The sequence below is a fragment of the Staurois parvus genome, unplaced genomic scaffold (assembly GCF_062004578.1).
Source record: "Staurois parvus isolate SC_StPar_1 unplaced genomic scaffold, SC_StPar_1.0 ptg000017l, whole genome shotgun sequence".
NCBI classification, from domain to species: Eukaryota; Metazoa; Chordata; class Amphibia; order Anura; family Ranidae; genus Staurois; species Staurois parvus.
In genome coordinates, this window is record NW_028317813.1 from 12,419,018 (window position 1) to 12,441,914 (window position 22,897).

General features: G+C 40.1%; 1 protein-coding gene across 2 annotated transcripts in view; it reads right to left on the reverse strand.

Moving 5' to 3' along the window:
* Nucleotides 1–993: 993 nt before the first annotated feature.
* The window catches only part of LOC149473316 (protein LBH-like), a 34,251-nt gene continuing 12,347 nt past the window's right edge, over nt 994–22,897 (reverse strand). For both annotated transcript variants that reach the window (XM_089679860.1, XM_089679857.1), the window contains exons 3-4: nt 19,755–19,959; nt 994–4,852 (exon numbers count right to left, since the gene is read on the reverse strand). In XM_089679860.1, coding sequence (XP_089535986.1) covers nt 4,791–4,852; nt 19,755–19,959 — 267 coding nt within the window. In that variant the 3' untranslated portion in view covers nt 994–4,790. The remainder of the gene's footprint in view (nt 4,853–19,754; nt 19,960–22,897) is intronic.

A 22,897-nucleotide genomic window follows, 5' to 3' on the forward strand; every position in this document is an offset into this window, starting at 1 on the left:
TGTCAACGGATGGATGAAAAATGGACAAACGTTCTGCATGTGTGAAAGGGGCCTTAGGAGAACTAGCAATGGACTAGACTAAAAAAATTCCAGCTAATGCTTTTTAAGCAGTTATAGAAACAGTCAGGGGAATTTACTAAGATTGGAGCAGCTGTGTATGGCAACCAATCAGCTTCTATCTTTCATTTTCAAAGCTTAAATAAAAAAACTGAGGCTAGAATCTGTTTGGTTTCTTTGCACAGCTTCTCCAGCACACCTGGCAATGATCTCAAATTGTGCATGACTGCAGAATTTTTTTTCACTGAAGATGTTTTCTCCTGTTTCAGTGTTTTGTGTCACTGAACTGGAACACAAGTGTACAATCCAATCGCACACGTACCTAAAATTGGCTCTGTGTATAAGTGGGTGCTGCAGCGATCATCGGCTGGAACCGAACAGAATCGGCAAGGGAGAATGTCACCAGCACACCGAGGATCACCAATATGGGTCCAAAAGTTTTAATGAACGATCACATAGTTACAGAAAGGCAACGTTTCGGAGTCTTGCAGGGCCTTTTCATCAGTCATGTGTTGGTCAATTTTAATGAACGATCACATAGTTACAGCAAGGCAACGTTTCGGAGTCTCGCAGGACCCCTTCATCAGTCATGTGTTGGTCAGTTTTAATGAACGATCACATAGTTACAGCAAGGCAACGTTTCAGAGTCTCGCAGGACTCTTTTATCAGTCATGCGTTGGTCACATGCCTGATGAAGGGGTCCTGCGAAACTCCGAAACATTGCTTGCAGTAACTATGTGATCGTTCATTAAAATTTTTGGACCCGTATTGGTGATCCTCGGTGTGCTGGTGACATTCTCCCTTACTGAACTGGAACAGACACATGGAAAATAAATTTTGACCTGGTCTGCATACTTGTTCTGGGTTAGTTATTCAGAAAGTTAGTATAACAGCCAGACAATTAGAATTTTCAAAATGAGGTCAGCAATGCAGCTCTTTGTTAGGAACAGCTTTATTTCACCGCACATTGATAGGATTATGTTTAATACGTAGGACAGCATTTCTTTTATTTGATATAGTGGTATTGACAATTTGCAGATGTACATTTGGTTCACAGATGTTTTGAAAAAAAAAAATTCTGCAAATAATATTTACAATACAATTCAGTCTATACACATGACCCACCTTTCCATAGAGAGTTTTACCTATATAAAACTGCAATGTAAATCATCAATATTATTTTATTTACATTATTTACGTCTTATCAAACATAACTGTGTGGCACGGACAAGAATAATCTTAGAAACCTAAAAAACTGTGCGCAAAACCGTGGTGTTAACATTAACATACTGGCCTATTGTACATATAGAACTATAATGGGGACAAAGGTTTCTCATTTTTAGTTATGCACACCTTCTGATTCGATTAATTCTGAACCCATTAGAAAATTACATTAATATAAGCCTGGAATTATGTGAGTAATTATATGTACCCTGTACATTTCTGCAGATTTGATTTACTATACAATTTTTTTCAATAAAAGTGTTTTCATGTAGAGAATGTGTGCTGGCATGTGTGGATTTCTTGAATGTTTCACCACTACACTTGATGCTACCCTTTTTTTTTTTTTTGGTAGACCTGGTACAGCTGTACATCAGTGTGTACATGGGACCAGTGACATGAGACTACATTGCTCAGGGTGGAGTGAGTAAAGGGAGCAGAGTTGGGTTTCAAAAATGTATAAGTTGTACCTTTAGCAATCTGTGGACATTTTGTGCTATAGAAAACATGGCCATAAGCTAGTAGATTTTTAACTGAATGTTCATACAAACATTTGTGCAAAAATTTTCACACTGGTTCACTTTTCTGCAGTTTAATTGCCCTTTCATATTCATGCGCTTTTGTTGAGCTTTTGATGCATTCCCATTGACTTACAATGAAAGGTAACTTTTTGGTGTGCCTTTGAAAAACTGCCCCAAAGATGCAGCATGCAGGACTTTTCAAAGTTCAGCACATCTGCAATGTGAACTGTAACATAGGATATAACAAGAAATAGTCTTCATGCACTTTTTTGCCCTGAAAATACACGGCACATGGGCACTAGTGTGAAAGCTGCTTAATTTTGTGAGTGGACTTTCCAGAACAAAAACTACATTCACTGTTTGAAATTTTCTTTCCCAAACAAATGAATTTCTATCTGCTCCTTCTAATTTTCTCATCACTGTGGTTTAAAACAAACACTGATCGAACACCACTAATGCTTAGAAAATCAAAGGAACATACATTTTCAACAAAATTCTACTATGGTATGGCCAGCTATAGTTCATAGCAGTTAGTATAAGTATCTTATTATTAAAGGTAAAAGGATTTTTTGTTTGCCTGCAATAAAGGCAATCTAAGAAAATGGTGCAAAAGCTCTTTTTAACACGCATAAGGAACCTAAAGCAGAAATGGAAATCTGATGTTCCTCTCCCTCCTCTGCCAATAATGTAATTTTTTTGGGGGGGTCAGATACCTAGATTTGACAGGTACCTGCTCCAACTTCCACTGAAATCTCCTAGGCAATCCCATGAGAAGTTCGCCACCCCTCCATCCCTGCCTACAACCTCCTTGGGCATGTCATAGGTCCCAGGAGGCTGCAGGACAATTCGGAGTGCAGTGCAGCTCATGCATGCCCAGTGGGGAGCCGGTTTTGAAGCCACAGGGAGTCACAGATGGCTTTCCACAGTGAACATAGCAGTGCTGGGGACCTGAAGTCTGGCGAAGACTTGGTCTGGTTGAGGACAGTGCTGGATCCCTTGAATGCTACGTGTCTGTATATTACAGGAGTTTGATTTAAAAACAAGATGGCTGAAGATCCTCTTTAAACTGTTATTATGAGTGTGTGTTTTTTTCTAGATCATCAGTCATATGCTTCTTGTTTAGGGAATTGCAAAATCATGTTACAAACAGTGAACTAAAAGATCCCATAGTTATACAGTTATATATGCATGTTTTATTTTTACATTTTTCCTCTATACAATGAAATACTTTACGTGCCTTTAAGTGCCTATAAAAATGTAATAAGGTAAAAGTTTAGATTTTACAGTACCAGTATACCATTTAAATAGAACTACCTTCAGAAGCTAAAATGTTTCTGTTTGCATGGATTCAGACAGAAATTTGCTTTTATATAAATATCAAGTTAAAGTACAACTCAAACCAAAACATTTCTATTGTTTCAAACAGTGTGGGTATGGTTTGAAACCTCTGTAAGGTGTTGCTGCTGTCTTGGTCCTTTGGCGAAATTTTCAATCACTTGCTGTCTCAGTGATTTCCCTAACAAAAATATAAACATCATAAAATTTCCTATTGATGTTTGTGTCTCCTTTGAAGAAGTTCTCTCTAGCTTCACGGTCCATTTGTCAATTGCCTATTGCCCATACACATTAAAATCTAACTGTGTAATATATGTACCATTTGTTTAAGATTTATCAACCCATTAAATTCCTATCTAATTATTAGGGAGGAGGTTTGGGTCAACGGTGAATCCCATGGAAGTTTGTTGTTTGAACTGTTGGCCTCTAAAATTTTGTAGATTCACCTCCAGAAATTAGGAAAGCCCTAGAATGTAATGCAAAGCCTTTGCTCCTGGTCAGATAGTCACAAGAGTAAATAATTTGAAGGAATTGATAACCCTGCTCTCTTTCTATAAAGAGGTGGGCTCAAAGCAGCCATGTTGTTGATATGTGTTGGAATGTTAGGGAGATCTAAGAATTCTGTGTAGGAAGATACTGTACTTTTTTAGTTGTCACTTATTTATGCACTTAAATATTGAAACTGGTACTTGTCCCCCATGACAGTGCCCAGTGTCCCTTGCCTTTTGTTTGACATAGACTTGCTTATTAGCCCTACAAATGGCCAGAGTTGAATAACATGTTTATCCTCATGGACTTCAATAGTGTTCACTGTAAAATTTGCAAACATCAATCAAGATTCACAAAACTGTTTGCAAACTGAACCTAGGCACTCGTCTCTAATAATCATGTAGGATGCACACTGCTTAGTTTTTGATTAATCTAAAGGAGATATTCATTAAGAGTGTAATATGTGTGGTCAGCTAATAAAATAAATATCTCCAATGGAATACAAAACAGGCAAAATGTCTTACCCTCTGTATTCTATTTAAAATGAAAGGTTTTGTCTGGAGTTCTGCTTTATGTCTAAGGCACAGTAGGCCTGTGCCTATGGGTGGCAGCGTGCCCATGTTATAATTTCATCATCTAAATAAATAAGCAAGGAAAAAGGAAAAAACTGGTCCATTAAGCACTTAAAGCTCCAAAACAACCATTTGGGGAAACTAACTTACTGGTACTTTGTTTTATATTACTAAATTTCTATGCAACCTTGACAGTAGTGGGGTGACAGCTCAGCAGGATAATGTTACACGTGTATCAAAATTACAGTGTTTCTTGCTGTTTAATAACATTTATTAATTATTTATGGGCATTATTGCTTCTACAGAATTACAACAGCTTGCCCGCCCACTACTCCATTGCCATAATATCCTAATGCTTGCTTCTAGGTTAGGTTGGAGCCAATGCTAAAAAAAATGCCTTTTTTATTTTTCAGTTTTTTTAAATACTTGTCTTTTCTATATAAAATAAGGATTTGATTAGAAAGAATAGATTTAATTGTATATTTTAATTCATGGATCCGTTGGTAACATTTTTCACTAGCGCATTCATCAGTTGTTTTCACAGAACTTTTCTCAATGATCATCATAGGTGAACCAGCATCCACCTCAATAAACATCAGTCTTCTTCAGACTTTGGGTCTTCTCCTGTTGCTGCAGCTGCTTCTTCCTTATTAATATCTAAAAAGGAAAGAAAGTGTCAATAATTGTCAATTTATTAGTTTTCATAATTCTAAAAGTGGCCAAACATGAGACATTTAGCATGACTACTTGGAAAAGAACAATGTTTCATTGGATACATCTTTTTCTTTAAATATACTTTTTTAATTTTATTTTTGTCCTGTCTTCCTAGGCACCCTGTAACACTAGACACAATGTCAAACAGAACACCAAGCCTTTGCACACAGCAGCCCAACACTGCAGATAGCAAAGAGACTGATGAATGCAGGTCTCTGGCTGCCAACACTTGCCAGAGACTTGAAGGATGTAGAGGAAGGTGAGGTGTGTCCGCCTCACCTCCCTCTGCATTTCTATTGATGGTGTTTGCCTAATTATTAAATCAAATATCAAATGACAAGGTTTAAAGGTCTGTTGGCACCACCATATGTAATGATACTTCATTCTTGGCTTAAGATGTATCCTGATTGGCAGAACCATGCAAAGGCCCATCAGGATACGTTGGCTTATCTTACTTGTAACAAATAAAATGTAAGATTTCATATAGCAAATACAGATTCTACTGTGTATTATGATGTGATATTAGATTTTTCTAGTTGCTTTATTGTTTATTTAATTTCTGTGAAAGGTGCTGCATAAGATATCAATAGGTCAAAATTAACTTGCCAGGCACATGACACGATGTCCTTCTAAACGAAAGCCAAAGTCTCTAAAATGGCACCAGTATTATATTTCCTCTAGTCTGCAGAAAGCAGTAATAAGTTTGACAGAAGTGAGTAATGAGCATAGATACACAGGGCAGTCATCTGCTCTTGGCTTATAATCAGTCAGTCTTTTCCGACTGTAAGATGATAGATTTATGTACCAAGTCTCAATAATATATACATTCCTTTATTGTTTAATGTTATCACTATATCTTTTCTATACCTAAAGAAAGGTGAAATATGTATATTAATCAAAAACTATGAGGCCACTTCTAGAAATATAATTTTCACATATCCATGTATTCATGAAAAATAGTTATATGCATTTTAAAACACAGTTAATACTGCCCCCTAAAATGTGTCTTTTGTTATGTTCCAACCGTAGGCATGCACAGGGGGTGTGCTAGGTGTTAATCACCCTGTGCGGATTAGCCTTATCACTCTGTGTGCTACCGACTCACTGACGGACTATGCCATAGAAGTGTGTGTATGTGTGTGTGTATATATATATATGTATACACAGCATCTCACAGAAGTGAGTACACCCCTCACGTATTTGTAAATATTTTATTATATATTTTCATGTGACAATACTGCAGAAAAGCCACTTTTCTACACTGTAAAGTAGTGAGTGTACAGCTTGTATAACAGTGTAAATTTTCTGTCTCCTCAAAATAACTCAACACAGACCCATTAATGTCTAAACCGCTGGCAACAAAATTGAGTACACCCCTAAGAGAAAATGTCCAAATTGGGCCAATAGCCATTTTTCCTCCCCAGTGTCATGTGACTCGTTAGTGTTACAAGGTCTCAAGGTCTCAGGTGTGAATGGGGAGCAGGTGTGCTAAACTTGGTGTTATCCCTCTCATGGTTCCCTCAATGAACTGTAGCTCCCCAGTGCCGGCAGCACTCATGCAGCCCCAGACCATGACACTCCCACCACCATGCTTGATTGTAGGCAAGACACACTTGTCTTTGTACTCCTCACCTGGTTGCCGCCACACACGCTTGACACCATCTGAACCAAATAAGTTTATCTTGGTCTCATCAGACCACAGGACATGGTTCCAGTAATCCATGTCCTTAGTCTGCTTGTTTTCAGCAAACTGTTTGTGGGCTTTCTTGTGCATCATCTTTAGAAGAGGCTTCCTTCTGGGATGACAGCCATGCAGACCAGTTTGATGCAGTGTGTGGCGTATGGTCTGAGCACTGACAGCTGACCCCCCACCCCTTCAACCTCTGCAGCAACGCTGGCAGCACTCATACGTCTATTTCCCAAAGACAGCCTCTGGATATGACACTGAGCATGTGCACTCAACTGCTTTGGTTGACCATGGCGAGGCCTGTTCTGAATGGAACCTGTCCTGTTAAACCGCTGTATGGTCTTGGCCAGGGGCGGACTGACCATTCCAAAACCCGGGCACTGCCCGAGGGCCCGGGGCCAGTAAGGGTCCCCATGAGATGCCCCTGGTACCTTTCATAGGCTTTTTTGGGTGTGGTTTGAGTGTGGGCGAGGACACAGGGGCCCCATGTTTCCCTATTGCCCGGGGGCCCCATGTGTTGTCAGTCCACCCCTGGTCTTGGCAACCGTGCTGCAGCTCAGTTTCAGGCTCTTGGCAATCTTCTTATAGCCTAGGCCATCTTTATGTAAAGCAACAAATCTTTTTTTCAGATCCTCAGAGAGTTCTTTGCCATGAGGTGCCATGTTGAACTTCCAGTGACCAGTATGAGAAAGTGATAGCGATAACACCAAATTTAACACACCTGCTCCCCATTCACACCTGAGACCTTGTAACTCTAACAAGTCACCTGACACTGGGGAGGGAAAATCTCTAATTGGGCCCAATTTGGACATTTTCACTTAGGGGTGTACTCACTTTTGTTGATAGCGGTTTAGACGTTAATGGCTGTGTTGAGTTATTTTGAGGGGACAGCAAATTTACACTGTTATACAAGCTGTACACTCACTACTTTACATTGTAGCCAAATGTCATTTCTTCAGTGTTGTCACATGAAAAGATAGAATAAGATATATACAAATATGTGAGGGGTGTACTCACTTCTGTGAGATACTGTGTGTGTGTATATATATATATATATATATATATATATGTAAAGCGCTGCATAAATTGACAGCGCTATATAAGTACCTGTAATAAATAAATAAATCTTGGCAAGTGATGCCCTGTGACCTTTTACAGACCAATTCAGAGGTCAAACCTTCAAATCCTGTTGGAAAACACAACTCATATGTAAATCACTAAATGTGAACAAGATCCTGCAAACTCTTGATTGTACCATCAAGTGCCCTTTACTGGAAAGAATGAAACCCATTCTTCCTCTTTTCAATTCATTTGAAAGAATCTCCAAATATCTTTATGGATAACATGCGCCAGTGATAAGGTGATAACTAGGTTTGCAACAGCATTTGGTGCACAGAGTGGATTTGTATCCTTTGTGGCTACTGAGGAATATATTTAATCCCTTGCCCTCCAGAGGATTTATTCCCCTTCCTGACCAGGCCATTATTTGCAAAACGGCGCTGAGTTACTTTAACTGACAATTGTGTGATCATACAATGCTACACCCAAATGAAATGTATGTCCTGTTTTTCCCACAAATGGAGCTTTCTTTCGGTGGTATTTGATCGCCTCAGTGTTTTTTATTTTTTGTGCTATAAACAAAAAAAAAAACGACAATTTTGAAAAAACAAACAAACATTATTTTTGATTTTTTTGCTATAAAACATGTCCAGTAAAAAATGTAAAAAAATCTAATTTCTTCATAAATTTAGGCCAAAATGTATTCTGCTACTTGTCTTTGCTAAACAATATCCAAATATATGTAAATTAATTGGTTTACTTGAAAGTCTACAAATGGCATCTACAAATGGCGGTATATATACTGGAATTTTTTTTTTTTATGCTAGTAATGGCGGCGATCAGCGACTTATAGTGGGACTGCAGGACAATACAAAGCAGCATACTGACAGGGGAGATATCCGTATTGTTTACATACAGACCTCTCCCCTTTCAGGGTTCCTCGGCGATCGCCAGGTGCCGGCGGGGAATCTCCGGTTGGGTACCCATTGATCAACAGCTGAATGCAAAATGTCCTGTGTTTTTCTTTTTGAACATAAAAGATGCAGGTCTGCAGAAAAAATACTATGGCATATCCATGGAACTGCCATCTTTTTTACACTCCTCTCCTGTCCAACTGGTCCTTCAGGTGGATGGTAAGGTAAAGTAAGTCAAAAAAATGTAAGGGCCATTTTACTTGTCCTCACTAGTCCAGCTGTCTTCAGCAGTTCCTTGAATTGTTCCTGATAAGAAAAACTTCCATCCTCAGATGCAAGCTCTGCACTATGAGGTCAGCTTGCTCAGACTTGTAGTCTGGCTCCTAAATGGGAAGACTTAAAAGGGAAAGAAAAAATGACACACCTTTCAGGAAGAGGAACGTTCAACCCAGCGCATCTACAAAGGTTAAAGAAACCTATATTGCCTGTTTTTGCCCCAAAACCTAGACATTGTACAGTCCCATTAAGGAGTTGACAGGAGCTCTACCTGTTTTTTTTACTCCCCTTTATTTGACAATTAGTTTGTGAAGATAAGTTTTAGGGTCAGACAATGTTATTCTCATTGTAACATGTTCTCCCAATGTGATATCCAGTTCTCAAACTGAACTGAACACAGGCACCAGATCTATGTCTGCACACATGCAATATTTAGTGCTGCATCATTGGGGGGAGGTGGCAGAATGAAGAAGAGATAGCTGTCTCCCTGTAAAAAGAAATATATCATCTTTGCTGGGCACCCATTTCTAGTAATAGAAGCCACGGTACTAAAGTGTCTCCATTTATAACAAACCAAAATAGTGCAGTACACTAAAATAAAACAACAAATATACATATAACAATTACCCTTAATGCATCCAAATATTGCACAAACTTAAAAAAAACTAAAAGTGAAAAATTACATATATAAACTATACAGTGATCATAAAGTGCCAGTAATAATATTATCTGTGACAAAAGTCCATATGTAAAATCCCAAAAGGAAGATGTCCTAAAGACATCTCCACTGATAGCGTTTTCATATAAGATAATATATGTTATATCCACAGTGCAAATCCTCCACCACTACGCACTCACCAGAAGGTTCATAGCAAAATAACCCAGTCACAGCTAACCTCCACAGATCACTCCTCAATGTGGATGAAGTACAGCCAAAATGAAGTCCAATTAAAAACTGCTCACCAAACGGAGCCCAAGGAATAGTATGAAGTGTCGTGTTTATTGATTAAATGGGTCAATATTAAACCAACTGTAAAAAAATCCACGTGGAAACAAACATTTCTGGCTGGACTTGATAAGATGGCTGCTGATCTGGACTTCAGGAATGGCGGCGTGACATCAGCACGCAAGGGATCCACTCAACACGGTACGTGCACACGCACGTCCTCAGGGGATACACGTGTGCACAAAACGCATTGTAATGAATGTTTAACGGATGTGTTTATTAAGACAGGAGAAATTAGAATTGTTTGTGTGTTTTCAGCCTAAACACACTGTGCTGGTCTATTCTTGTGACTTTGTGGCAAAGTAATGCAGAAAACCAGGTAATTCCAAGGTGTTCAGATACTTTTCCATCGCCTCTGTATGTGGTTATTTTGCCCAGACTTACATTTTAATGTCAACCCGTAATAGACAAGTCTATTTATGGAAGATTCACGTGGAAATTTGCCCAGTAAATCCTTTAGTTTTTAATTTCAGATTTTTCTTCTCTTCTATTGTAATGTTGTTAATGAGAAATAATCAGTTGATTTTCTCATCCACACCAAAGCCTGGTACACATGGTCAGAAAATTGGACAAAAAATACTGCTTTTGAAGCGACTGCATGATAATCTGATCATTAGTACACAGCTTTCGTCTGAAATTATTCGAAGGGACAAATACAAAAAATGTTTTCGTACAATACAAGATTGTACGATTTTTGTTTAATCAGTACAGTATTCGTCCAAAAAAAATCTGAAGAGCAAGACCACACATGCTCAGAAACTAAAGAATATATTACAATACAACACATTACATCACTTCCAAAGTTGTATTCTGTCATCCGAGAATTTTTGTAACTTTAGTAACATTTTCTTCATTTTTGATATGTGACTAGCATGCAAAAAAAACAGACGCTCATTTGTCTGATATTCTCATCATGTGTATCAGGCTTAACAGCATGACTGGAGGTATCTGCATTGCTGGCTATTGCATTCCGACAGTCACATCACCTGCAACTGCCTGAATACAATGCTGCTGCTCTAACAGTAACTGAATCTGATAGCAATTATGTAGAGCTGGGCAGAACATGAAGGGCCACCCATGACTTGAATTTCGACCAATTCAGCAGGAATCAGTCAATTTTTGAGCCATCTATGGGGAATTTAGTTAATTTATGTTAGCTGCTCTTGTTTGAAGTGCTCACATACTATTAGCTGTGTGCCTTATCGCTTTTGGCATAATATCTTGTATACAATAAACAAGGTACACAGGCATTTCTATTGTCCCAATAGGTGTGATGTTACGCCCCCTAAAATTATAAAGTGCCAAAATGTGCAAAATAGAAATATCATCCAAATGCTAATAAATTCTAAAAGTACACACCCATATTAAACATTCAATATCTGATTTCCTTTTTAAAATATAAACAAATATTAGTATTTGGATGATATTTCTATTTTGCACATTTCAGCACTTTATCATTTTAGAGGGGCACAACATCAAACCTGTTTGGACACTATATTCATATTGTGGGAACAATTTGTTGTTTGCAGCCACCCCAGCTCATTATTGATTGTTTTTTTCACTAGCATTAATATTTTAGATATTATACATAGGAGACGCGGGATAATCATACATCCTCTACATGCGCATTTCTGTTTCTGGATTCACAAACTTAGTTACATTTCAATGTTAATGTAGAAAAAAACGAGCACTAGATCCATGTATGTGAAGCAGCTAGCATGAAAAGGCAATACCTCAAAAACCTCTTGTGAGCAAAATATAAATAAACTTTTGGACTATTCTCACTTATATGATCCATAATTTTATGTCTTAATATCTATACATTTAGTTACATTTCAATTTACTCCCTTGTAAACATGATTCCTGCATAGAATTTTTCCAGATATCTGCATTGGATGAATCAGTGGGATCTGGGTCAAATTGTGGTTCATGCAAATCCATTTAGTCATCTTTAATTATCAGCCGTTTGCATGCAGTGTCTTTCAGTTGGATTACTAGACAGTAATCAGTTCTGTTAAAGAAAATGTGTTCTCGCAACCACAGCTTCTCAGATGGATTATACTATATATCTTCACTTCCAAATAATATATAAAATATTTTCAGGTATGGTTAAAGTGGAACTTTAGTAAAACGTTTCTACTTTGGATAGATTAGGAAAGGATTCAAACCTCTGCCAGGTTTCTAAAGCAGTTTTTGTGAGATTTCCTTTTTCAGTTCCAGTGAGCGTACAAGAAGTGAAGGGAAATCCTGCCATTAGAGATATAAACAGCAATAAAACATACACAGTTTTTTATCTTCTTCACTCTATACAAAACTAAAGAAAATAAATATCTAGCTGAAAAAGCCAGTTTTAACTCTTTTATATGTTAGGCTTTTTGGTTTACTATAATAAGGGTACATTGCAAACTAAAAATGTGCAGGCCCAAAACAAGTATCCTTGCTCTAAGTGTGTGTGTGTGTATATATATATATATATATATATATATATATGTACAGACGTACCTCAGTTTACGAACGTCTCGGTTAACGTGATTTTCGATTTAGGGATGAAAGTCCATTGAAAAATAATGTCTCAAGTTACGAATTCATTTTGAAATACGAACAGATTCATTGTTTTTCAATGCATTTATGAATTTTTTTTTAATCATGTCCCTCTACAGTACTATGCCTTAAAAGTGCACTTTATAAAGAGTTTTGAACAGATAAAACTTTTTTTGACATTTTTCTGACCTCCGGAATGAATTAATTGGTTTTCAATGCATTTACGAATTCATGTTTAATCATGTCCCTGTACAGTATTTATGCTTTTAAAGTCACTTTATAAAGAGTTTTGAACAGATAAAATACTTTTTTTAAACTTTTTTCTGACCTCCGGAACGGATTAATTGGTTTTCAATGTATTCCTATGGGAAACTGCGTTTCGGTTTACGAGTTTTTCGCAATACGAAAAGTCCTGCAGAACGAATGAAATTCATAAGCCGAGGTAAGCCTGTATATAAACTACGTCTGTATATAAACACACAGACATGGTTTATATGGTATATGTGTGTTCTACCTATGCTGTAGATGTGATTTTCACATTTTTAAAAGCTATCTCTTCCATTTTTATTTTATTAAATCTGAACTTCAGGTATGGATTTTATTGTATAGTTACATTGGCTCAGCTTGGACCAATGAAACTATGCAGGTGATATACCTGTGGGACTGTTGTGGAAGCAGAGAATAACTGTAGTAGTTGCCACTACTAGAATGATTGCCGCTTGCTCTGAGCCATTCTCTGATTGGACAAGGTAGAAGGGTGGTGATGTCACAGTCTCCACCTCTAATCTTAGATCACCTTGCGTTCATTGAGTAAAATGCAAGGCGTTCTTTGAATGGCATCCATGCCAAGCAAGTGACCCACTGTATGCGGCAGGGCCGGCACGCAGCACAGAACCTAGAAGACAGTGGTGTTCACTGTAGTAGTGGCAAGCACCACAGTGATTCTCTGATTCTACAGCGATCCCATTCTGGATCAATGTAACTATGCAATAAGATCTATTCCTGGAGTTCAGCTTTAAATGTATAGAGTGGCAGATTAGCAACTAGAGACACAGTGGATTAGTTATTACAATTAATCAACCTAACTGCTGAAATTGACCCTGTCCCCTACAGCAAAAATATTAGACCAAAGGTAGCCTGCAAAAGAAGATTAGTAATATTTATCAGTCCAATAGACAGTGACTACAATCTTACCTCTCTTTCAGAAGTTCATGTTCACTGTTGATATCTGACAATTTCAGGTGTGGTCATTTCTCCAGCTAAAGCTGACTGTACATTGAATTAAATTCGGTGAGTTCAGCAGGGATCGGTGGAATTTTGAATCATATATGAGCAGGGTGGTTGTACATCTACTGTTCGAGTTCTGTACAACCACCCTGTTTGAAAATTTCTCACAATCAGTGCCACCTGCTATAGCTGACGGCACTGATCGGTTATTCTGACAGTGGAGAAGTCTCCCCACTGCCAGCACACAAAAGCTCAGCGGAGAGAATTTTCTTATCCACATCAAGTGTGTGGATGGAGGAATTGAGTCCTTTTTTTTTATCCAACCCTCTGGCTGAACAAAATAAAATGACTAATGTATGGGCAGCTTAAGGGCTGTGGTTTTACCGCTGGTGTGCACATCACTACAGGGAGTGTATTGATTTAGTGGGGTGGATTTACTAAAGGCAAATAGACTATGTACTTTGCAAGTGCAGTTGGACTCATTTTCCCCAGAGCTTAGTAAATGCGGTAAAGATCTGCTGATTTCCATCTTCCAATCATGTGCAAGCTTTGTTGCTTATTTTTTTCCTTTCATCTGATTGGGCATTCTTTAAAGTGAAGCTCTACCACATTTTATTTGCCTTTGGTAAATCAACCCAACTGAGTCAGCTTTTAGCTTTACTAAAACTGGTTCACACAGAATCTGGTGCAGCTGTGCATAATAACCAATCAGATTCTAGGTTTCATTGCCATAGCTTAATTATACAAACTGAAGTTAGAAGCTGATTGCTTACTATGTACTGCTGCAACAGATTCTGTGTGCACCAGTTTTAGTAAATCCCCCCCATAAAGTTGCATTGTGAGCTGTAGCACTAAAGAAACATTAGGGTTGGTTTATTAAAGGCAAATAAACTGTGCATTTTATAAGTGCTGCTCCACTAATTTTCCCCAGAGCTTAGCGAATGTGGTGAAGCTTCACTTTGTAAAGAATACCCAATAATTTTTTGCTTGCACATGATTGGATAATGGAAATGAATAGAGTGTTTACGCATTTACTAAGCTCGGGGGAAAATGAGTGCAACTGTACATGCAAGGTGCAGTCTCATTGCCTTTAGTAAATCAACCCCATTTTGTAGACTGCAAAGCATGAAAACTGCATGTGCAATGAGCAAATATGACTGTCATCTTTTATATACCGTATAGAGGCTGGTCTGAATAAAAAAGTATTGAAAAAACTCTACAATCCCTTTAAAAAAGCAAGTCAACAACAAGAAGGAAATATTGTCCAAACAAAGAAACAGACTTCACTGAATGTAAAGGTGCTGAAAGTTAATGACAGATATCCATGGCAAAGTATAAATCTACTTAAAGTGCATGTAAAGACAAAACTTTGCTGCTCTATCATCCGTTGAGGGACACAGCTATGCCTACAGCATACCTCTCAACAGTCCCAGATTGTGTGGGACTGTCCTGCCTTTTCAGTTCAGTCATACTGTCCCTGCATTGTGTTCACAGTGCATTCATAGGCGAATCTATATACAATTTGCATATGAATATCACCCCATATTTTGCATAAAATTGATCTGATGGCAAGGCTTGCATATGAATGAACTCTTGTGGCTCTTTCAAATTCAGATCCTGGCTCTAGCTCATTCTTGTCCAAATCCCAGGGAGACTTTTCCTGCACGTCTCACATTGCACTACTGAGGGGAAGACTTACCTCTACCACTACAGATGCCACTTCAGATTTCGACCAACTGGTAAATTTAAAGGAACATGGGGTATGTATTGTGGGGTGGGCTGAACTATTGGTCTGTACTAAGGGGGTGGTCTGTACTGGGGGGGAGTTCTGGGATGTGGAGAGTAAATCTGTACTTGGTGGGGAATCAGGACTGTTAGGGGAGCTCTGTACTATGGGGAATGTTGGCTTGGGGGGGGGATATTTGAACAGGGAGGCGGGGGTTCTCTGCATCATTCAGTCCTGAACCCTGCACTCTGTGTGTTACCGATCCCTGCATCCAGTGTATCCTGACCTTCTGAACCCTGCACTTTGTATTACACATTCCCGAGCCCTTCAGTCTGTGCATTATGCACTCCTGACCCCTTACTCTGTGTGTTATACTCCCCTGAGCCCTGTACAATAGATGTTGTGTTGTACATTTCATATTCCCGACCACAGCAATCTGTACACTGGGCTTCACCCTAAATCAGCCAGCAAGTGTAGATTTCCCAGTTCTTTCAGTATTCAGTTTCTCTCATTGTCAGCAAAAAATTCTTAAATTTTCTCCAGTCAGTCAAGAAGCACGAATGTACTAGTTCATTAAGTATACTGGTGTTATATTTGCACTGGTCCTGAAATTGGCAGAGACTGCCCATATGTCCAATTTGCACAGAACAAGTCAGTATATCTAGAGATTCCTTGTGCAGTTATTGGGCCAAGAGCTGCATAGTGTTTCTGTCCTGTCTCTGTCATTTTTGTGAGTCCCCAGCAGGGGCGGACTGACAACTCATGGGGCCCCCGGGCAATAGGGGATCATGGGACCCCTGTGTCCTTGCCCAAACTCAAAAAAGCCTATGAAAAAGGTACCAGGGGCATTTCATGGGGCCCCCTACTGTCCCTGGGCCCTCGGGAGTGCCCGAGTTTCCAAATGGTCAGTCCGCCCTTGGTCCCCAGCAGGCTTATGCTGTGCTGAGATTTTCCAATGTTTGCGGACCGAATGTGGGATTTTATTCTGAAGCAGCTGTAGATGGCCACCTTGTGAAGGGGTTAAATATCTTCTTTTACTGCTGGGCTCGCTTATACATTAACGTAGGTTGGAGGCTGGCCACTAGAGAGATCCCTCCTCTCTATTTACACCTTGGCATGTACTTTTTCTAAGACAGCCTGGTCTTCTGTACACACGTTCTATAAGGTTTTTACTAGCTAGGTCATGGTGTCTGGCTCTGCAGATTCTATTTTCAGTCAAAATGTTCTGTAAGCGGCTCCTTCTTGCTCCTAGTTTTCTATTTGACCCTATCTTGTTGGGCCGATGGCCTGTGTACTTTGGTTGTGGCCATTTCTCAGTTTGGCCTGCGGGGGGCATGTCCTTCAGTTTTCTATGTGGCTAGAATTCATTTCTGTAGATGGCAGTATAACCGTAGATTTCTTACTATCAACTTGTGTCCCATATTGGACTCTGAGAAAAAGATTTTACAGTTAGCACAAAACTCCTATGTATTTCATTTTGGATAAAATGTAGAGGGGTTAGAACCCACATCAGTTTTTTCCTCTATTTGTCCACCCAGGGAAGATTTGTCTTAGGTATTAGCCCCGATGAGCAGTAAAGCAAAATCTGAATATTTTTGAGTTGACAGAAACAGGATTTTGTGGGGAAGTCATCCAATGGATAAATCTGTTCTGGTGACAACTGTCAATAATATATTCATATCACACTCACCTGTTCCACTCTTAAGCGTAGGGTGTTTCTCAGATAGCAAGGATAATTTGTGGCAGTGTTGAATTGTAAGTCTTGTTAACTTGCTGCACATTTTTACTGGCAAGTTGTACACTTGCAGAGCACTTCAAGCACAAGTTCTAGTTGAGACTTTTCCTATTTGTAGCGAATGTGCGTGGCAAGTCTCTAGCAAGAGTAAAGTTGCAGTGGTGAGTTTACAGCAAGAGCTCTGCAAGTCTACAGCATGAAAATTCAGCCACAGTGACCCCTGTGGTGGGATGACTGTTGCACAACATAACGGAACCAGAACTTGAAGCGGACTTGCAGAATGTTTGCAAAGAAAGTTGATCTGGAGTTATGCAATGTAGACTTGCTGCAACTGTACAACAAACTTGTGAAGTCTGGCAAGTCTAGCAATATCTTGGCAAGTTATTTTCAAACTTGCAGCTCAATTGCTTGCTATCTGGGTTTCCCTCTGTGTGCAGCTGCTGTTTCTCCATGTTTGAGCAACCGGACCCCTTGTGTTCCCTAGTGACTTTTCTACCCGTTTCCTGTGCCTACCAGTGTTATTTCTGTGAGTTCTGGTGCTCTCAGTTTCTTCCTTTACCACCATGTCCCCTTCTATACTCCAGTCAGTTACCTGCTTCTCTGCACCAGTGCAACTCCCTGTGAGTTCCAGCAAGCCTCTCATTATCTGCAGCTGTGCATTCCCAGCCTGTGTTCTTGTCTGTGCCTCTGGGTGTTCCCGTGCACTCCTACCTAAGGCCCCTTTCACACGAGCAGACTGATAGGGTCTGCCCGTCCATTTTTCAAGTGAACCCGATTGGACGCTCCATTGCTCTCCATGGAGCAGTGGATGTAAACGGACATGTGTCCATTTACACCCACCTGCATCTGATCCGATCCTGTCTGCTAAAAACAGATGAATGGGGATCCATTCTCAATCCGTCTGGTGGATCGGATTGAATGACAGTCGGATGGAAACAGACAGGCGGTCCGTTTCCATCCGACAGCCCATAGAGGACAGTGGGCAGTGTCCTCTTATGCAGAGTGGACATGGACCTGTCATCTGCTTGCTCAACAGGGATCAGCAGACAGATCCCCCACTGAGTAAGCAGATACACCGACGGTTCCGTCCCATGTGAAAGGGCCTAACACTTTAATGTTGCCTTCTGCCTGGTGAATCCACAGCTACAGTGCTGCAAGGAGATTTCACCTACTCTCAGTGGCAATCTGCTGAGGTGAGATCTCCTCTTACTTCCTGCTGTGTTTCTGTGACAGGAAATGGAGGAGAAATCTCCCTGATGGGACACAAAAAAGCCTAACATGGCTATTAACCATTTGACGCCCGGCTAATAGCCGTATGGCTGCCGGAAAAATGCACTAGCTTTCCGGGAGGCCGCCATTTGGCGTACTCTCGCACATGCGCAGTTCGCACACTTGCAGAGCCGTGCGGCGGCGCAATCTGTCACCGGCCGTGTACCTCGGACACGGCCGATGACAGATCTGAGTATCGGCCCCCTTGCAGGTACCATGTGACCTGCTGTGACCAATCACAGCAGGTCACATGACAGTTGTATACAATGGATGGCTTCATTCATGCCATCCATTGTATACTAGTGTCTAGCTGTGAGTGGTCACAGCTAATCACATGCACATGTCACCTGATTAGCTGTGGCCAAATCACAGCTAAGCACAAAAAAAAACAAACAAAACCCCTGAATGAATCAATGTCATTCAGATAAATGCTTGCTTATAGCAAAGTAATTCTTTGCTATAAGCAAATTGTGTAAAAAAAATAAAAAATACTGATCACTTCCCCAAAGTAGTACAATGTTACTATGGTAAAAGAAAAAAAATGTAATAAAAAATTTCAAATTAAAAAAAAATAAAAAAAAATAAAATAATTTTTTTTCGCACTGTCACCAGTCAGTGTCCCTGATCACCGCCATGCCAGTTATATGATGATGCTGTACTGCACTGGTGACAGTATGTAAAAAAAAAATAGTGAAAATTATTTTTTTTATTTTTTCATTTTCCGAAAAATTATGACACAAAAAAATACAACTTCAAAAAACTCGCCATGCCTCTTATGAAGTACGTCGGACTGTCTACTCTGCAAAAAGGGGTCATTTGCGGGATATCTGTACTATTCTGACATTCTTGGACCTCAAGAAATTAGATTGGCTGTCAGTACTTCAGGATTGATCAATATTCAGATCTATACCATAGTTTGTGAACACTATAACTTTCCTACAAACTAAAAAATACATCCTAATTTGGGTTATTTTCACCAAAGACATGTAGCAGAATACATCTCGGCCTAAATTTATGAAGAACAATTATTTATTTGCAAACTTTTCTAACAGAAACAAAGAAAAACGTGTTTGTTTTTAAAATGTACAGTCTTTTTTTGTTAATTTAGCAAAAAATAAAAACCCTGGCGATGATTAAATACCACCAAAAGAAAGCTCTAGTTGTGTGAAGAAAATGATAAAATTTTAGTTTGGGTACAATGTTGTATGACCGCGCAATTGTCATTCAAAGTGTGAGAGCGCTGAAACCTGAAAAATGGCCTGGGCAGGAAGGTGTAAAATTGCCCGTTATTGAATTGGTTAATTATTCTGCCTTTACACCCATTTTGACATTGTCATCATACCACTAACATATTGGGCTTGCCTCTATGTTGTTGCAGGAGATCACAATATTTTACATGTCTCACCTGTCTGGTCTTCTGTCTCTACTTTCTCTGTATCTTCCTCTGTTAGTTCGGCCTCCTCTCTTGCTTTTCTTACAGACTCAGGAGGCCATCGCAACTCTCCACTTTCTACATCTATTATGTCAGTTGGTTCCACCACAATAGAGGGCAACCTGCCTCTCATCTTCAATGGAACTTCTGCTTCCTCTTCCTCTGGGTCAGGAAAGATCTTAATGAATTGAAAGAATAATTTTGTGAAAAGAATACTAGGAATTTTGAGCAAGGTTTACACACACAGAAGTTTGAGAAATGTGAAGCTTATTTGTCATTTTCCACATTGTACCTTTTTCTGTTAGACCAACACTATCCATAGTTGCCAACATTTCAAAAAAACTTTTAGGGACACTTTTTTTTCTCTGTATGTTCAGAAAGCCAGTGTGGGCGGAGTTGTATGTTAATTCAGAGTGGGTAGCGTTACACTATTTTGCATTTTATTTAAATCATATACACCTATTGGTTATAGGTTTGAGTGTCAGCAGCTTAGGGTTAGGGAGGATCCATATTTGCGCAGGAGGACTTAATACAATCAATTTGGAGTGGGGCATTCATTTTATGGGTGTGGTTTATACTGGAAAGGAAAATGGGTGTGGATTAAATAACGCTAAATATTGGGCATGGTTTAAAGGGGGTGTGGTTAGAGTGAGATTTTCTTGCAATTTTGCTCTCCACCCAAACATCCCAAAAAACAAGTAAAAAACACACATAGAAATCTCAAAAAACTTTAACAATGAAAACAAAAAAACTGGTCCACATTCACTGGTTGCTAGAAGTTACAGCACACCATTACCACTCGCTGATTAGTTGCTAGCGGTTACTGCACATCATTACCGTTCACTGATTGGTTGCTAGAGGTTACTGCAGTTAGTACAAAAGAGGGTCAGAGACTGCAGGCATTGTGAAGGAGTTGGTCAGATACTGCATGCATAGTACAGGTGATGGTCAAAGACTGCAGGCGTAGTACAGGTGATGGTCAAAGACTGCAGACGTAGTACAGGAGAAGGTCAGCATCTGCAGGTGTACTACAGGAGAGAGTCAGAGACTGCAGGATTACCACAGGAGAGGGTCAGAGACTGCAGGAGTACTACAAGAAAGGGTCAGAGACTGCAAGTGTAGTACAGGAGATGGTCAGAGACTGCATGTGTAGTGCAGAAGATGGTCAAAGACAACAGACATAGTACAGGACATGGTGAGAGACTGCAGATGTAGTACAGGCGATGCTCAGAGACTGCAAGCATAGTATAAAAGAGGATCAGAGACTGCAGGCATAGTACAGGAGAGGGTCAGAGACTGCAGGCGTAAGCTTGTCCCCATCAGAATGACCCCATAGAGCAGGTGTCCCCATCAGAGAGTTTGGTAGTAAGAACACAGAAGAGATCTTTCAGCTGCAGCTGCTCTAGTCACTGTTGGCTGCAGCTGAAAGATCAGTTCTGTATAGTAAGAGCTTAGAGAAGTATCAGACAGCCTCCCCTCTACTATTCCTGGTCCTAGAAGAAGACAAGAAGTACCTGCCCAGGGAAGAGCTTACCTGGCTTGTTCCTTCTTTATGCAGGCACAAACTTTCCCAAAGAGGCTGCACAGCTCACAACAAGGCTGGATCCTCTACCGTTCACACTCGTTCAGCAGTTCCCTCATGACTGCTAGAAGTGCAGGTCTCAGGGGTGCTCAGTGGGAGAACAGTACAGGCACATTGGTGACTACTTTTCCATATTCGGTTATGGTGGACTAATCTGCAGTGCAGCTGCTCTCATGAATTAAACTAATGTCCCGGGCTCTTCTACATCAATCCCCCTAAGGGTTCTGGCAGATTGCTACAAAAGTGACTGGAACAGAAACAGCGGCACTGCTGATTACTCCGCCGCTCCCGAAAATTGAAAAATAGTCCCCAGTCTGCCGCGACTCCCCTTCCCACTGAGCAAAGGGGCCAGGAATGTTTTTAATCTTTTTAACTGCTAAGCTCTTGCAGAAGTAGGAAGCCCTTTCTGAGGCTGCCCCCACCCTGATCTCCGATTTCCAAGACATTGGCCGGGACTGAGCAATGGTGGGACATGATTCAAAATATCGGGACTGTCCTAGGCAATCCGTGACAGTTGGCAACTATGGTTGAATCCAACTAGGCCTGTAGATATGGAAAAAAGAACACAGACCAGGACCTAAGTTGTGAAAGCTTACCAGTGCAACATACTGGGTTGTATTCTTTTTTTCGCATTACACTTCTTTATTTGTAAGTTTTCAGGCAAAACAAGTACTGTGTTTCTAGACCTGCTAAAAAGTGATCTAAAACAAGGGTCTTAAAACTTTTCAGTACAAGGGTACATTGTATATTTTAGAAATATTCACAGGCCAAATACTCATTAGGGTCTCCCTTACATCAGAGCCCCCATCAAGACTCCCCCCTTACACCAGGGGTTCCTATTAGGGCTCTCCCTTGCATTTTGGCCTTCATTGGAGACCACCTTACATTGGGCTCCCCATCAGAGTCCCCCTTTCAACCGAGTACCCATCAGAGTTCCTCTCACATCAGATTCCTCATAAGAGTGACCCCTTATGTCAATGTTCCCATCAGAGTTGTTATTTACATCAGGCCTCCCATCAGAGTCCCCCCATACTTTAGGGCCCCCATCAGAATTCCCTTACACCAGAGTCCCTCTTACTTCAGAGCCCGCATCACAATCCCCCATTACATCAAGTCCCCCCTTACATCAAAGTCCCTCCCTATATCATACATCATGGTTCCCATCAGAGCCCTCCCTCTCCCACATGAATCCTCAATCTCTGCACATTGAGGATATCCCACTGACCCTAGCTGCTGTCTGGATACAATAGGAAATCGGATTTGGCTCACGGGTTGTAGTTGGAGATCTCTGATCTAAAAGATTGCTTTGCAACACAGTTACATGGAAGATCCTTGTGATGTCATCTTGGCTAATCCAGCTCTGGCCTACTTTCTGGTGAAGCAACTGATCACTGCAGTAATATAATATTGATTGCTGGTTACAATTTCTAAATTCTATTCTACGTGATCAATCCCTGCAAAGCTGCATAGGGGGCTGGATCACATGTCCCACACACTCTTTTATACTCAGGACCCAGTGAATATGTCCAATGTC